At 34.6% G+C, this 16,343-nt stretch overlaps 2 protein-coding genes across 2 annotated transcripts in view; both read left to right on the forward strand.

Annotated features, from left to right (window-relative positions):
• Positions 1 to 9,667, forward strand: part of LOC111407944 (NADH-cytochrome b5 reductase-like protein) — a 14,397-nt gene extending 4,730 nt beyond the window's left edge. The window contains exons 3-13 of the mRNA XM_023037671.1: positions 2,683 to 2,758; positions 3,560 to 3,619; positions 5,010 to 5,060; positions 5,649 to 5,703; positions 5,777 to 5,847; positions 5,935 to 5,986; positions 6,992 to 7,069; positions 7,200 to 7,289; positions 7,380 to 7,493; positions 9,165 to 9,233; positions 9,353 to 9,667. Of these exons, the coding sequence (XP_022893439.1) occupies positions 2,683 to 2,758; positions 3,560 to 3,619; positions 5,010 to 5,060; positions 5,649 to 5,703; positions 5,777 to 5,847; positions 5,935 to 5,986; positions 6,992 to 7,069; positions 7,200 to 7,289; positions 7,380 to 7,493; positions 9,165 to 9,233; positions 9,353 to 9,409 (773 nt within the window). The 3' untranslated portion in view covers positions 9,410 to 9,667. The remainder of the gene's footprint in view (positions 1 to 2,682; positions 2,759 to 3,559; positions 3,620 to 5,009; positions 5,061 to 5,648; positions 5,704 to 5,776; positions 5,848 to 5,934; positions 5,987 to 6,991; positions 7,070 to 7,199; positions 7,290 to 7,379; positions 7,494 to 9,164; positions 9,234 to 9,352) is intronic.
• A 1,971-nt stretch (positions 9,668 to 11,638) lies between these two features.
• Positions 11,639 to 14,240, forward strand: LOC111407945 (uncharacterized protein At1g15400-like). Its single transcript, XM_023037672.1, has 2 exons — positions 11,639 to 12,001; positions 14,146 to 14,240. Exons 1-2 carry the CDS (start codon positions 11,689 to 11,691, stop codon positions 14,223 to 14,225), a joined length of 393 nt encoding a protein of 130 aa, XP_022893440.1. The 5' UTR covers positions 11,639 to 11,688; the 3' UTR covers positions 14,226 to 14,240.
• The last annotated feature ends 2,103 nt before the right edge of the window (positions 14,241 to 16,343 follow it).

Here is a 16,343-nt window from a genome sequence, read left to right on the forward strand (position 1 = left end):
GTCACTACGATTTCTATACGGTGTCCTAGTCACTAATTCATAATCCCGAACGAAAGAGTAGGCGTGGTCGAGAGTGGTGACACCCCTAAGGACAAGCTCGCGCCTAAGTTCGTCTCTTAAGCCTTGCCTAAACCTACTCAAAGTCATAACTTCATCCTCAACAACCTGACACTTCATTCGAAGCTCATCAAACTGAGCAACATATTCGGTCACAGGTCGATTGCCTTGTGTAAGTGCGTTCCATTGATCCAGCAAGTTACCCCTATAAGAATGGGGTAAATATTTTTCTTGAAGACGACGCTTCATTTCATCCCAGCTCCCAACAGGGGGAGCATGACGCCTTTCAAGGAGGTCCTCAACACTCTCCCAAAAGAGCTGAGCAGTGCCAGTTAACTTCAAACTGGCAAATTGTACCCTCCGGTCTTCCGGGACCCCATACCATGCAAAGAAGCGATCCAAGACGCCGCTCTGGCCTAATGCGAACCATAACGCCGCTCTGATACCAAAGAGAGGGGAGATTGTGTACCATGACGGTAATATCCCCGCTCTCGTTCCCGAGCCTGATTCCCTTCCCTACGACCATGTCGGGCGTGGTGTCGACCACCTTGTGGACGACGATGAGGCCTATTAATGGAAGCCTCAGAGTTCTCAGCCTCGGTCGAATATGGGATTGGGTCAAGAGTATTCAACCTAGCGGTTAGGGCTCTATTCTCTTCACGAGTAGCGGCTACCTCAGTTTGGACAGCTGTCAGTTGATTTTGTAATTGTGCAAGCTGTCTGGTGAGGGCCTCAATTTGGGCGGGGTCCATGGTAAGGTTACTAGAGCTAGATGCAGTAACGCGACCACTACGCAAATGCATACACGATAACACGACTACGGAAAGTGCACTACCGAGATCAATAATCAACAATCAACTAGTGTCAATCGAAGAATTAGTTATTGAACTTATTATTATTATTATTTATTTATTTATTTATTTAATTTGTCAATTTAAAGGTTGGGGTTACTTATGGCTCGATCGCAAGCTAATACTACTAATGCTAATAGAATAGAAAAGCAAATGTCCAAATACTAGGTCTAGTCACGTGGGGTGAACGATTGAGTAATGGAATTTAGTTCGTGAAATATAATCAAATAGGTTTAAGGCAATATTATCAAATGGCCAGCACACAACGAATTAATTGATGCAATTCTAAAATAAAGAAATAGCGTCAACTAAAAATAAATAGGATCAGGAGCTCCCTGAGTACTGTTGGTTTGAGTCGTCCCAGCGTCGAATGGCTCCACGCTCTGAACTACTAAGCCCTGAGATGCCAAGATAGAAAATTCCGTGCTCGTCGAGGTGCGGTACTGAACAGTCAACTAAAATGAACCTGTAAATGATGTCAGAAAAATTAAAATTCACGATAATTTTTTTTTTTTTCTTTTTTTTTTTTTTTTTTTTTAAAAAAAAATAAAAAAAAAAAAAAAAAAAAAGAAAAAAAAAAAAAAAATTTTTTTTTTTTTTTTCTTTTTTTTTTTTTTTTAAATAATAATACAAAATCAGAATAACAAAATAATAAATGAACCCATTTCACAAATTTGGACCTAAATTACAATCAAAATATCAATCAAGCCCAATCCCAATTGAAATTAAGCCCAACCTAATTGATAACTAATAAACCAATTAGGCCCAAACCCAAGTGATAAACATAAACAAGCCCGATTGAAATTAAGACCCAAACCCACTTGATACTACTAACCAACCCTATTAACTAATAACCAATTACGCCCAAAATTCATTACAACACGTCGGCGACTGAAGGCTGCAGAAGTCGGCAACTGGACTGGCCGACGAGGAACATCTCAACGGCGTTGGGCTTGGCCGGCGATTACTGGTACAGCCGGCAGTTTGCTGGCGACTGTTGGCGGCGGCGAGACTGGGGTGCCATTTCTGTAAGACCGGGCAGTTCGCGGGCAGCTTTCAGTGGGGAGATGATTCCGTGTCCTGGTTTTGGATGAAGGCGATGTGTTGGTTGACTGCGGGTGTGGGTGTCGCGTCGCAAGGTTAATGAATTTTTCTGGAATTAAACGTTTTTGGTTGCTGTCTGTAAAGTTGGTTTGGAGAATTTCAGCGGCGGTTGTGGTAGGGAATATGGTGTGAGGAGTTCAATGGTCGTTGCTGGGGATTTACAGTTGCCGTTGATTTTTGTGAAGTGCAGTGGACGGGGACATATGCAGAAGCGGTGGAGGCGTGAAACTGGATTCTGTAAGTTTGTATGTAGTTGAAGCTGAAACAAAACTGGTTGGTTGTAGCAAGTTTTGTAGCGTCTGCAGCAACGGGTTTTGTATTGATGGTGCGTGAATTGCTGTCCAGGGTTTGCTCTGATACCAATTTGATGTAGTATCAATAACAGAGAAAGAAGAAGGGGGGGAGGGAGGAGCCGGAGAAGAGAGGAGAATACGGAGGAGGGAAAAGACGGCTGCAAGCCAAATCCTTAATTAATCAAATTCATCAACTCAAATAACAATGTAAGATAGGTTTAAATACTGAAAATAATGCAGACCTAGGGCTAAGCCCAATACACAAGTCCATAAAATTAAAATAACCTAAATTCCAACTAAAATAATTAAAATTGCTAAAATTAATTAAAATTGGATGTCCTCATCAATATGACGATGCTATTGTTCTTTATTTTCAGCACTAAATCCTGATAAATGGATTGAATTCAAATTGCAAGACAAGGCACAGGTCAGCCACAATTCTCAGTTATTCAGGTTAGCTTATTATGCCTTCTATTTATCAAATACCTTATGGTTCTTTAAAATGCATGATAGTAGACAGTTCAAGGCGGCACATGTCATTGTGCTAGGAATATGCCATAAGTTACATGAGTTGTATCTTAACTATGTGAACAAGGAAGTCTGGAGCTGTGTTTATGCTGGATGAGAGTAAACTTTCTAGAGAGGAGGCAGGTGTAATTTCTGGTTTGGAATGTGAATAATTTGAGGGGTCATGACATTAAATGTATAATTTTAAGCAATCTCGTTCATAGCAGAAACATTCTGAGACATGGTAATTAGTAGGGGATGTAGTGGCTTTTTGGGCAAAGAAGATTCCTTAATTTGTAACTTGTAGAAAGGGGATGCTTCAAACTTTAAGGTCTATATGCATTTATTATTCGTTATTAACGTAGCACATCTCCTTCTTGATTGGCTAAACTGTGAACGTAATTAATGGATTTTCATTTACCCTCTTTTTTCTCTTGGACCATTCCAGTGTCTGCAAGGAAAAAATTTCTTCTGGTTTCTCTTGTCAATTGTGTTTATTATGCATCCTTTCAGTTGCGTCATACCTAGAACTTAGTGTGATCTATTAAAACACGCTGTATCTGGGATTCTTACCATACTCTGTTGAATTTATTAACTAAAATTTGTAAAATCTTGGTATGGGATCTGCTTTAATACTTAATAAATTGCAATATTTTTACAGATGTTGATACAAAAGAGATTTATCAGTTATCTTTGCTCTATCATAATGTAAGTATATATAATAATTCTTTTACTCTAATATTCCAGGTTTTCATTTGATCCCACCGCGAAGTTAGGTCTTGATATTGCATCCTGCATTATTACGAGGTACATTCGGCTACACTAAAGAATTTTAAGTGTGATTATGTTCTACAAGCCTCGACAAGGTTATGAGTTTTTTTAAGTATGACAACTGAATAAATCTCAACAATGGTGTTGCATTCTTTGAACCCGTAAAAGCCAGCAAAGCTAGTGACTAAGGTCTTCATCAACATATCAAACCCATCAGATGTACGAATCAATTAGTCAATGGCCTTAAGGCTCTATTAGACCTTTCTTTGCTTTCTGTTGACCTGCAAGTTTGACTTCCTACTAATTTCAAGTGAGGGCCTTTCACCTGGAATAAAGTTTTGCTTAGGTAATTGACTTCTAAGATGGACAACTTCAGGAGAAAAAAGAGGCATTTATCCATTACATGGATGGTGTGCTTCCATTCTTTTTCTATGTATTTTATTTGTTTCAGTCTAAGAGAAAGATGTGATTGAAGAAAATAAATCTGTGCTTGTGAAGTTCCAGTAATAGAAAGCATCAAGTCTAAATTAGAAGAAGAATTTTAATGTTCTCATTCTATCCGGTCACGAGAGTGTTTTCATGCACAATAATTCAGTTGTCTAGCAAAAAATTACCAATTTATGAAGACATCTATCCATTATGGTAACTAATTCATGAAACTCTAATTATTTTCTTAAAATCCTTCTTTGGGAGTACTCTATTTTGGCAATGATGGAGTTGAAAGGACAACAGAGAACATAAGGTTGACCCAGCACTTGTAGGCATGATCGGTTCCTGCAAATGGAGCCAAATTGATGTAGGGAAAACATAGGGCCAAAATATCCTGGTAAAACAAGGAGGAAACAGGTCTGAATATTGGTGCAGAAAAATTAGAAGAAAAAGAATAACAAGCAGAGAGACGAGTGATTTCAACACCAGGGTTTTCGAAAAAATCATACCACATAATGTGCTGTTCTTGTACTGGACTCTCTAATCAAATAATAATTGCAATTGCTTTATATCGACTCCAAAACTTAGAAGCATTCTTTGGAAACTAGTTAAATTATTTTCAAATACCAAACTAACACTAATGACTTTAAAGCCCAAGAAATAAAACGCCTATGTAAAGGAAGTATCTTCCATATATTGTAAAGAATAACAAACTTGAGCCTATGCAAAATAAGTATCTTCCAGATATCATATGAATATACAGTGAAATTGCAAAAATGCCTGAATTTAATTGAAAAAATTCAGGAAAAAGCTAATTTATAATACTGTAAATAGGTGCAACTCAGGAGGATTTGAGCTCTAGAGTATTGTCAAAGAATCCTGCATAGTTTTAAAATTTTTTTTTCCGTAAACTTACTTTGCTAAAGCATTTTATTGGCGACAGAAACTATTTGGCTGTCTGCTATAACTGACTCCTAAATACTCGTTTTTCTTGAAGGGCACCAGCAGGACGAAATCCTGAAGGAAAACCCAAATATGTTATTCGTCCGTAAGTTTGCATAATCATACTTTCCCATGCTATACTTTTTTTTTCTTTTACATATGTATTTGTAACTAGCACTCGATTTATGTGTGCTAACGTGTGTTCAATTTCATGATAATAAATTTCTCCTTGCAAATGCTCCCCCTGACGTTAATAGTCTGTCTTCACTTGTTCTTGATACAATTTTTGGATGTACAAGTGGGAAGGGAAAAAAGTGGCAAGGGAAAAAAATTGTTTATGCTATACTATTCTTTATAATCGGTCTTGATATTTCTGTTTGTCATTGTTAATTATTCTCACATTCAACTGTCTTCATTTCCTTTCTGGAATGACCACAAATTTCAACCCCTTTTTAAATACTTGATCACATCCGGAGATATGGAGAATGCCATAAACCAAGACAAGTAAATTTGGAAAAATGGTTGTAAAATTTTAAAATCATGAACTGAAAATTTTAATCTGTACGCAGACAATTCCGAAATTGAAAATTAAACCATGTATACCCGTTGAATTAAAGTTCTATCGAATGCTAGGTTTTGAGTGATGATTTATTAATATGCCAATCAATAATATTTAGGGGTTTGTTCTTTTCAGTTATACACCTATATCGGATCCAGATGCTAAGGGATACTTTGATTTATTAATTAAGGTATGGGTTCGCTGTCTATTTTGCTTTTATCTTTGGTAATCTTTGTTTAATTATATGCATGAAAACTTCACAGGTGTATCCAGAAGGTAAAATGAGTCAGCATTTTGCCAGCTTAAAACCAGGAGATGTCGTAGAAGTGAAAGGGTAAGTTGTATAAGATTGACTATCAGGCAAGAACCATTTTAGTTATAATCATACGAATGCGTGGTTCCTCTTCTTGTTGTCTTGCAGGCCTATTGAAAAGCTCAGATACTGGCCCAATATGAAGAAACATATTGGCATGGTAAGATCACGATTTTTAAAATTTACTGCAGAACATGGTATACTTGGGAATCAAGATACAAATAATAAAAGAAAGAAACAAATCAAATTTGGATCATTACCATGTAATTTCAGAAACTTGCTCTGAAAATGTAAATACTGGAACAAGCTGTTTCAGAAGTTGATAGCCTTTGCAAAAAACTCATCGTATGTGTATGTGCAAAACACATGGGATGCTGCCTATCACAGAAGTTTGTGAGAATTTAGGAATCAATTACAATTAATGTCTGAATTTAAAATCAAAAGTAGTAGTTATGATTGCGTTTTAGTTGAAGGTGGGGGTTCATGATGTTGGGACCATATTAATTTTATTACTATGAGGGTGTTATATAACTTAATAGAAGTGTAGTTACAAAAATTATTGTTTTGACTTAGTTATCCTTAGTGCAAGTGGTATGGGGTAAAGTATGAACTACATTGATATAGTGTCGGAAATAGACCAAGTCATCTTAAACCTTTAATGTAACATAGCATGTATTTTGTCTCAAACAACTTTAGATAAATATGTTATTACATCTTAAACCTTTAATATAACCTAGCTTAAATTTTTTGCGATATACTAATAATTATTACCATGTGGTGGCAAGTTCCTTAAGATAGAACCTAGAAAAATTATAACTTATTACCATATGGACTTTGTTCTTATTTATGACTGGCCCAAGTTGGGACCAAAATTTTTTATGAAATGTGGAGGTTATTTTATGTAGAGTATCAACTACAGAGAGGTTTTACTCTATCTATGTTTATATAAATGATATGTCACATTCTATTATGTAATTTATCGTAGATGGTACATCCTTTGTCCTGATTTTCTTTTTGGGGGAAAAAAAAGAATAAACAAATCTGCAAGTATCTCCATAGATATTGTGGTAATTGGTGAATACAATCATAATGCTTTCAGATTGGTATAATGAACTATGCAGTTTTCGTAAGTTTTTCGAATTTACAATTAAAATTTTATATACAGATTGCAGGAGGCACTGGCATCACTCCGATGCTTCAGATAATAAATGCTATCCTTAAAAACCCTGATGATAATACCCAGGTAAGACTAATAATTTAATCTTCTTTTTTCACATTGAAAACTTGAGAGTATTTAACGTCACAATGTGGGCTGTGTTTCAATATTATAAGCATGCTTTCCTAACATTTTATTGGTGATTAATACCCTGTAGGTTACATTGCTCTATGCTAATGTATCTCCTGATGACATACTTCTCAAAAAGAGGCTAGATGTACTTGCCGCTAAGCACCCGAACTTGAAGGTGCTTCCAGAATAATAACATAAGCATTACTGTATGTTTTGAATTTTTTTTCTTTATCTTTTGTATTGAAATATCCTTTGTGTGTGAGAGGTATTCTACACTGTTGATAATCCAACAAAAGATTGGCAAGGAGGCACGGGTTACATATCAAATGACATGGTTAAGAAAGGATTGCCTGGCCCTGGTGACGATACACTTATTCTTGTAAGTTCTCTCTGCTGTGTATACGATTCTCATCTTCTCGAAAAGAGTTATCAACATATCGGAATCAAATTAGATCTGCCATCTAGGTAAACTGCAAAATGATTGTTTTAGCCCCCGTATGGCCCTCCATTATTTCAAATTTTAATGTGTGGAATAGTATTTTTTTGGAGAATGGATGCTTGAAAAAGTAGAAAATGTTATCGGTTTACATGTAATATTATTTTACGGTAGATTGTGTGATTGAAAATGCGAGAATGAAAAATAAAAATTAATTTAATGGGGCCAAACGGGGGCTAAATATATAATTGTGACAAAAAAACTGCAATGGTAATATGATGCTATAAAAATAAAAACCAAAAACGAAACCCTAATCCCTATAGATTTGGGGTTACTTGTGTGATTGGTTTGCTACTGTGTTCAACCAGTCACTTCATCTATGAAAATGTCGAGTAATCAAATCTTCTATAACCACATCATGACTTGAAACCATTTTAATTTTGGTATGCTTTCTTTCTCTTTTCACTTATTCTACTAGATTGCACTGCTCCTGTATGAGAACATTTTTAGGCATGCATACTACTACCACCAAAATCATCATTTCCTTAAATTTATCCCCGATTGGTTCCACCTCTACTTATTGTTATCATTGATTATATTCTTATAATTAGTGAAGCTTTCTGGGTTCTGAGACATTCTATTTGAATCATTGCTGTGTGTTATTTATCTTTTCTAGATTATACAAGGCCCCGTTTGATTGCACGAAATTTTCCATGGAACTTGGAATTCGAATTCCAACTTTCACTTTTGGCCTATTTGATTGACAAAAATTTCCAGGGAATTGATTTTCCATGAATTTTTAGGTACAACACTTAAAGCGTGATTTTCACATTTTATTTTCCTAGGGGGTATGTGGTTTTTTATTATTTATTATTTATTTATTTTTTAATTGTTGGCAATGGGAACAATTGTAAAAGAGGATATCCCTGAAATTGACAATTTTCATATAAAACAAAGCCAAACGAACACTAAAATATAGATGATTTTTTGATCTTTTTTTTTTCCCTTTTTTTTTTTTTGGTTGGCAATGGAAACAAATTCTAGGAACAATGGTAAAAGTGGATATCCCTTAAATTGACAATTTTCATGTAAAACAAAACCAAACGAATACCAAAAAACACTTTTACTTCAACATTTTCCACGTAGAAAATTATACCAAGCAAATACAATAATTTACAATTTCCAAGAAAATAATTTCTAGGTAAGTCAATTCCCTGGAATTCATTTTCTTTCCACCCAAACTCCATCTTCGCAATCAAACAGACCCTAAATGTTGATTACATGAGCACATTGTCGTTTCAAAAAATTAAAAACATGGAAACTCGAATCTTTCCAGCAGTCTTGGTTTCTACTGGTGAGGTTTGTGGCTAAATAATTGACTTAAACTACACAGGTAGAAAGGAAAAAACACAAGTTGGGATTTGGGAGTCTTAAATCATATGTTGGTAATTCGAATTTATCTAACTGAATCATTAAAAATGTTCCGTCTCTTTCCTATATTACTAGCCAGTCCAAGACATTTACATTGTTTCATGGTGTTTGATTTTCCATTAACCTTGAAGCCGGATCAATTCTATTACTACATCTTTTGCGGAATTCCTGTTCATTTTCCAGGTTTGTGGTCCTCCTGGAATGATGAAACATATATCCGGTGACAAGGCTGAAGATTATTCACAAGGAGAGGTTTATTTTATAAATCTTAAAAAATAAAATAAAATAAAATATTATTCTCTAAATTTTCTCTCCTCTTTCCCTTTCAGTAGTCTTTAATGATATTACACTTTCTCTTCTCTCCCTTGCAGTTGACTGGCTTACTCAAGGAGCTCGGATATACAGAAAACATGGTATACAAATTTTAACTCAATGAATCAATGTGTTGCACAGGCACTCATGCTCCATTGTTTCTGAGTAATAATACTAGTACACGGAGTAATAATTTCTGCAGGAAACATCATATTTTGATACTCACTGTATGAATCTATTATGACAAAAGTTTACAATCTGGTTTCCCTACTTTTACTTGAAGGGAAGGGATATCTATTTAATTTGATCGATTGTATACAGCCCGCGTTAGCAACTGAACCGAGGAAAGTATATAGAAAAGATGGTTCTTTTTCTGACTTTCTGTAAGAAAGCCCAGCTTTTTCCAGCTGTTCAATGGCAATTCTTGACCAACTTCACTAGTTATATATGACTCGAGGGACAAATTAGTTATTTGACATAGACAAAGGGGAAATTGGTAGGTTATTGTGAAAAATATCACTAACGTTAGGGTTCAAATCATTGTTTTGGACACACAGTTTAATTTGGTGCAAATGGCCTCTAACCTATGAAGCTTTTGTGCAAATTGTACATAATCTTCTAATCTTGGCGTAAACGTTCTCAACATTTCACTTAATAGGCGTAATGGGTTCTTTTGATGGTCTTCATTCAATTGACAGTTAAAAAGGTCAAACTTTTTATGTAAAGATTAAAATGTCCCATCTTGTAGTTAAATAAATAAAATAAAATAATTAAAAATTATAAGACAAAAAGTAAAGCCAATTGATATTTGATCCTACCAACTAATTCTTAATGAGAGCATTTCAAATGCAACCATGAGTGAGAACTTTTATAGAATGGAAATTATAATAAATTCTAGCAACAAATTAAAATCATTTAAAAGAGGTTCTTCTAATATTTCTTGATTAAATTAATATGTTGTTGGATTTAGCACCTACGAGTGAATATTGATGAACCTGAATATCTTTTACTGTTGAGATTTAATGTGATTTTTATTTTACGTTTGTTTATTTATTTAACTACAATAATGGTGATTTTAGTCTTTATATATCAAAAGTTTGACCTTTTGATCAAATACCAATTGCACCTATTAAGTGAAAGGTTAACTCCAAGATTCAAAGGTTAGAGCATGAAATTGATAAAATTAGGGACCATTTGCACTAAAAAGATTATGCAGGTGCATAATTAATAGTAAAATTAGACTGAAAGTGTCAAAAAGGATGATTTGTGTACTAAGTTGATAGGTTAGGGATGACTGCACAATAACGCAATAGATTAGATACAAACAGATGCCTTGTCATAACCTCAACCGCTCCATTATTCTTATTTGTCATCTGTCGTCATGGGCAGACCCACATGGTGTTATGTGGGGTCAAATGATCCCATAGTTCCTTTTTTTTTTTTTTTTTTTTTTTTTTTTTTTTTTTTTTTTAAAATTTGTAGTCGTTTACTTCACGGCTTATTTCGACGCGCGGGTTACGAAATGTCAAACGAAGTCAAAATATTGCATTATTAATACAATTTCGAGGTGTTCAGAGCCTAACTTTTCACTTATTGATGGTGCGTGAAACGGCCAGCAACAACAAAACTACGACTCGTCAAAATAAGTCATTCCAATCTAGTATTTCGAAAATTTCGATTATATGTAACTTTAAAAATTCATCAACAATTATACTCTAGCCTGATTCACAAACCGCTTACATCACTTAGAATATTGTTTCAAGAACTACATCATATTCATATCGAATGGTCTAAATGGATATCGAAAATGGTTAAACGTGCGTCAAACATACATCTCTAAAAAAGATGTCTAATTCTTCTTTCCTTTAAAAAATTTTAATTATTTCATTAATGTTTATTATCTTTGTACAACAAATTTCTCAATATAATTTATATCGTTTTATTAGTAAATTTTACATGGAGTATGACGTAAAAAAATTAGGATCATTATATATTAAATGTAATTTAAATTACTATCGAATCAAATTTGAATTTCATTTTTTCCAATTTGAATTTTATTTCAATTAATTTACTTCATACATTTAACTTAATTTACTCACCGTTGGCTCAGCACTTGTCAACAAAGTGATACACAAAACTATACAAGTAGCAAATTCTATTTGACAATATTAATAATGGTATAATTATACGACGTTTTTAAAGTATCAAGACGCGTAGACTACAATTGTAGTAGTATATTGACTTATTTTTATTATTATGTTGTCTAAAAAAATTACATTTAATTTATGACCCCACGGTACAAAAGGTCTGGGTCTGCCCCTGTCTGTTGTGTTTCCATATCCACCGCTCCAGTATTCTTATTTGTCATCTGTCGTGTTTCCATATCCATATATATATGTGGAGAGAGAGAGAAGGGAAAACTGTCCAAAATTTCCATTCAGGATCAGCTATTGATCATATAATCTATTTTTTGAGAGAGATGAGTGGTTTGCCAAGGTCAGAAATATCCTTTAGAAGACAAGGTTCTTCAGGGTTGGTATGGGATGACAAGTTAAATTTGGAGGTGAAGAAGAAACACGATCCAAAACCTGCGGTCGAACAGAGCCCAAGGGAATATGTATATCGATCCAGGACAGTTACACTAGCAGTTGAACCGCCATCTCCTAAGGTCTCCTGTTGCTGTGGCAAATTTGGGAAGCCTCCCCATCGTAAGTTATAGTTGTTCTGCATGCTGTTTTTGCTATGTGAGTGAAATCAAACATTTTTAGTTTATAAAAATGCTTTGTATAATAGTTATGTGTTGAATATGCAAAAAGTTAAATTGCATTTAGTTTAACACTTGCACACAATTCTCCTAATTTCCAGGCTCGACTCTTTTTTTTTTTTCCTGGTTGATGGATTTTGATGTGTATAGCAAGATGAAAATGAAGTTTTCTATCAAAGTGAGAAGAAAATATGTAAAGAATCGAGCACGTATTCAAGCCGTTAACTACGTAACATATTTACTGTTTGTTTTGGGAGAGTTCGCACACATTTTACCCTTCACAACTTTTTATTGCATTCTCTAGATCCGTGACATCTACGTTTCGAGAGATTTAAGTTGAATTTTGGTAACAATTGAACAAGTTGTGTGAGAATCAAATTCTCTCAAAATTATCAGTATGCATGAGTTATTGACTCGAACACAAATTTGAATCGTTACAAAATAAATATCCACAACACACATAGTGCTACTAAAAATTTGCTTGATAAATATTTCCTATATTGCTACCAAGACTGGAAAATTGATTTTTTTTTTTTTTTTGTCACGACCTGTTGACTGAGAAGCAGGTTGGTCCCCCGAGCTTAAGAAAATGAGAAAACTCGTTATATCCTTTTACCTATCAAAACATATAGGTGGGCGCTGCCACTCAAGAGTTTACAAATTGACATTCGAGTCACTATTGAAAGGCAAAATAGATAAAATATTAACAGAAAGTGAAACAACACAGGTAATCTGCATATTCGCGGGCAAATCTATTTCATCGAACCTTTCTTCAAGACACTATCCAAATCGTTAAGCCTTTCGTGCGATTCGGAACTTATCCGACAAGTTAGCCAATTCTTCGATCATCAGTCACCACCTTCCTTGATCTTTCGGCCTTGGATAGACGTCAACCCTCATGCATGATCTTAAGACTTTGTGGAGACCTATTTTTATGGTAAACAGTCGACTCTGCAACTCCCCACTCTCAACAAAATACAGCGTTTCTTTCAATTTTCCACCTAAAACGCCATCCTTCCATGGTATAGGCTAATCCTGGTCATGATGAAGATTAACTTACTAATACGTCAATTAGTGATTCCTAAAAACAACAAAACAATTAGTGGTCCATTATTTCCCGCAACTTTTGACTAAAATCGTAGAATTCATGAAATTAATTATCAGATTAGAAGCAATCAACTTTATTAAGATATATGGATAAGAGATTGAATAGTTTTCAATAAAAGAAAATGGTCGTTTTCAATGTGACCGATCATTCAACAATTAAACAATATTTAGCCATCTAACCTCATCTTGATGTTTGACTAAATTTATAACTTATTTTTTTAAGTTAATTTTTGTTTGAATACATTATTTTTTTCTCAAGTAAAAAGAGTTAAAGCAATTTGTTTTACAACTTAGATCAACAAAAATAATACATTTCTAACTCTTATTTAATCATAAGTAAGTTTTTTTAAAGCTTGGCCAAACATCTTCTTACAAATATTATATTAAGATGATTAAATAAAATGCATTTCTTGTTTTAAATTGTTTCTTCAAAGGACGAAAGGACAGACTGAACTTTTTCTTGCATTCAACGTTCAAAGATTCTTATTATTACACATCATCGAGTTGTATTTTTGCACGATCAATGGTTACCTTCAATAATTGAAGAAAAATAGGTGGGAGAATTGTATTGATCCTCATGTAGGTTTAGTACAATCTGATTGAGATTAAAATTAAACAGAGTCGACTATTTTTTTTTAAGTTATGCAATTGCATAAAACCCCTTAAATAGATTGGCTTCCAAATTTTAAAACTATCATTATTTGTAATTAGTAATACTAAAAATATAAATAGTCCAATAAACTCAACATAATCTTTTCAACAAATACAAACTAACAAAAATGTTTAAATTAAGTGTTAATGGAAAATTAGGGCAAATTTTGACCAATTCCAATTCTCTTTTCCCCTTATTCACTGCACTAATCATTGTTCATTTCCCTTATTTTCCAGGTCTTATATATTATTCTCTCTCTTCCATATATCTTAGATTATTTTAGCATGAATATGGAGAGTAATGTCTGTAGATGCGGTGACCCTATGCAGATGAAGACCTCATGGACGAACTTAAATTCAGGAAGAAGATTTCTCACTTGTCCACGACGTCAGGATATCGATGGATGTAACTTTTTTGACTAGCTCGACCCTCCAATGTGTGACAAATCGAGGAAGATAATCCCTAGATTTCTACCTGTCAAAAGAGATGGAAGTTGAACTAAACACCTTATGTATTAAGATTTGTCATCATTCAACAGTGTTGCCCTAATTATCATTTCTCATAGTTTCCCCCTCTCCCTGTGAGCAAATGCTTCAAAACGAAGGGAAAAATATGTTCGAAAACATATCATAGATAGTGCATTGTTGGTCTCAAACGTTTTCAATTAGTCATACACAAACCTTTTATTATGTCGCGACATAGGTTCCAAATATTTGTATTTGAATGCACGAAAAGTCCCAAACCTTTTAAATGAGTTACAGATTAGGTTCTAAACCTTTTGAGGAGTTGAAGCTTATGTCTCAATTTGACAAAGGACTCTCTTTCCCTTGCCCTGTGATTGAGTTGGTTGTGTATCCTATTGTGTATCTGCTTTAGAATATGTTCTCTTGTTATGGCATGTCCCACCACATGTTTTACATGTCATCATCATTCTAGTCCTTGTCATTTTGGTGCCTGTAGTCTCCCTGCTTGTTTCTTCTTCATAGGTGGATTCAAAGAATGTTTTCCCAGCTTTAACCACAACTCAAGGACCTAACATTGGTTGGATGATTGGGCTATAGGACCTCAGATAAGCTTCTTTGATGTAGCATTCATCTACATACTCATATATGCCAATATTTCTCAATGGCATACCAGACATTACATGCACACAAGGTATTCCAGTAAGTTGCTATTTTCTACATGCACATTTATGTTTCATCAAGTCCAAACTCCATCTCTTTTCCATCCCTATTTCTCACATCAAATTTTCACTTCCAGCATAGTTAGCCTTTAAAAACCTTACATCTGCCTTTGTTTTCTCTTTAATTCTCATAACTTCAGGACCAAAAGCATGATCACATCTTCATGCAGCTTCCATTTTAGCATTCATCCTTTCCATAGACTTTTCTCTTGCAATTAATATGAAAGAGTTGAATGTCTCACACAAGTTATTAAGTAGGATGTCGCACTTTAAATAATCTTGGAAATGTGATCTACTCTACGGTGATGCTGGTTTCTCAGTGAACCACTTAAACTCTGTTTCGTTCATATCTTTTATCTCATTCATTGCACTTCTCTACTCTGGCACTAGTTTACCCTTGTTGCAGCCCAAAAATATGCTCTTTAGAGTCGGTCCCTTATGCACTAAGGTGAAATTGCTGGATAAATGTCTTGCACAATACCTATACTCAGCACCCTTACATAACAAATTTATGGAGTCCACTAAGCCCTTCTGTTTATCAGAAATAAGGTCCAAGTCCTAGCATTATACATCCCAATATCAGCTATCAAAAGTTCTAATAACCATTCCCAATTTGTTTTGTTCTCCACATCCCCAGCTATAGGAAACGTGTAGTTATCTACATCAATACCAATTGTAGCCAACAACTGCCCATGTTGTGCACTCTTTAGGAAATATCCATCCAAACCAATTACATTTCTACACCCAGCTCTAAGAACTTCTTTGCAAGCCCCTAAACATATGTATAGTCTTTTGAATGTATGACCCTGCCCATTGTACTATCAGGATTAGTTCTTTTCAACTTCTTACCATAGTCCCACAGAATCTTGTACTATTCAGCCACAATTCCATTAACAACGTCTGCACATTTAACTCTTATTCTATAAAATTGATGCTTAGAGATCTCATATATGCACTCCTCATTCATTTTTTCTATAAAACTATTCATAGACATTTTTGGATTTGATTTGACTTCCTTATATACTTTTTGCCAAGTAACCAATATGCACTCTTCTATTCTTCCAAACCATTGTGCAAGTATGTTCATCTTTAAATGTGTTAATTCTGAAACTTTTGTCTGGTTGCTAGTAAGCATACAACTTCCATGGACAATTCTCTTGGCATATGACTCTTACACTTGTTCCTTCATTCTTTAAATATCTAACTTGCCTTGCATTCTTAACCAAATACTGTAAACTTCATCTTTCAATATCTTTATGTTATCTAACTTCATGCTTGCAGGATTAAACTAGTAGTGTCAACGAGCCGAGCCGAGCCGAGCCGAGCCGAGCGAAGCAAGCTCGC

Source organism: Olea europaea, chromosome 13, assembly GCF_002742605.1.
Source record: "Olea europaea var. sylvestris chromosome 13, O_europaea_v1, whole genome shotgun sequence".
In the NCBI taxonomy this organism is placed as follows: domain Eukaryota; kingdom Viridiplantae; phylum Streptophyta; class Magnoliopsida; order Lamiales; family Oleaceae; genus Olea; species Olea europaea.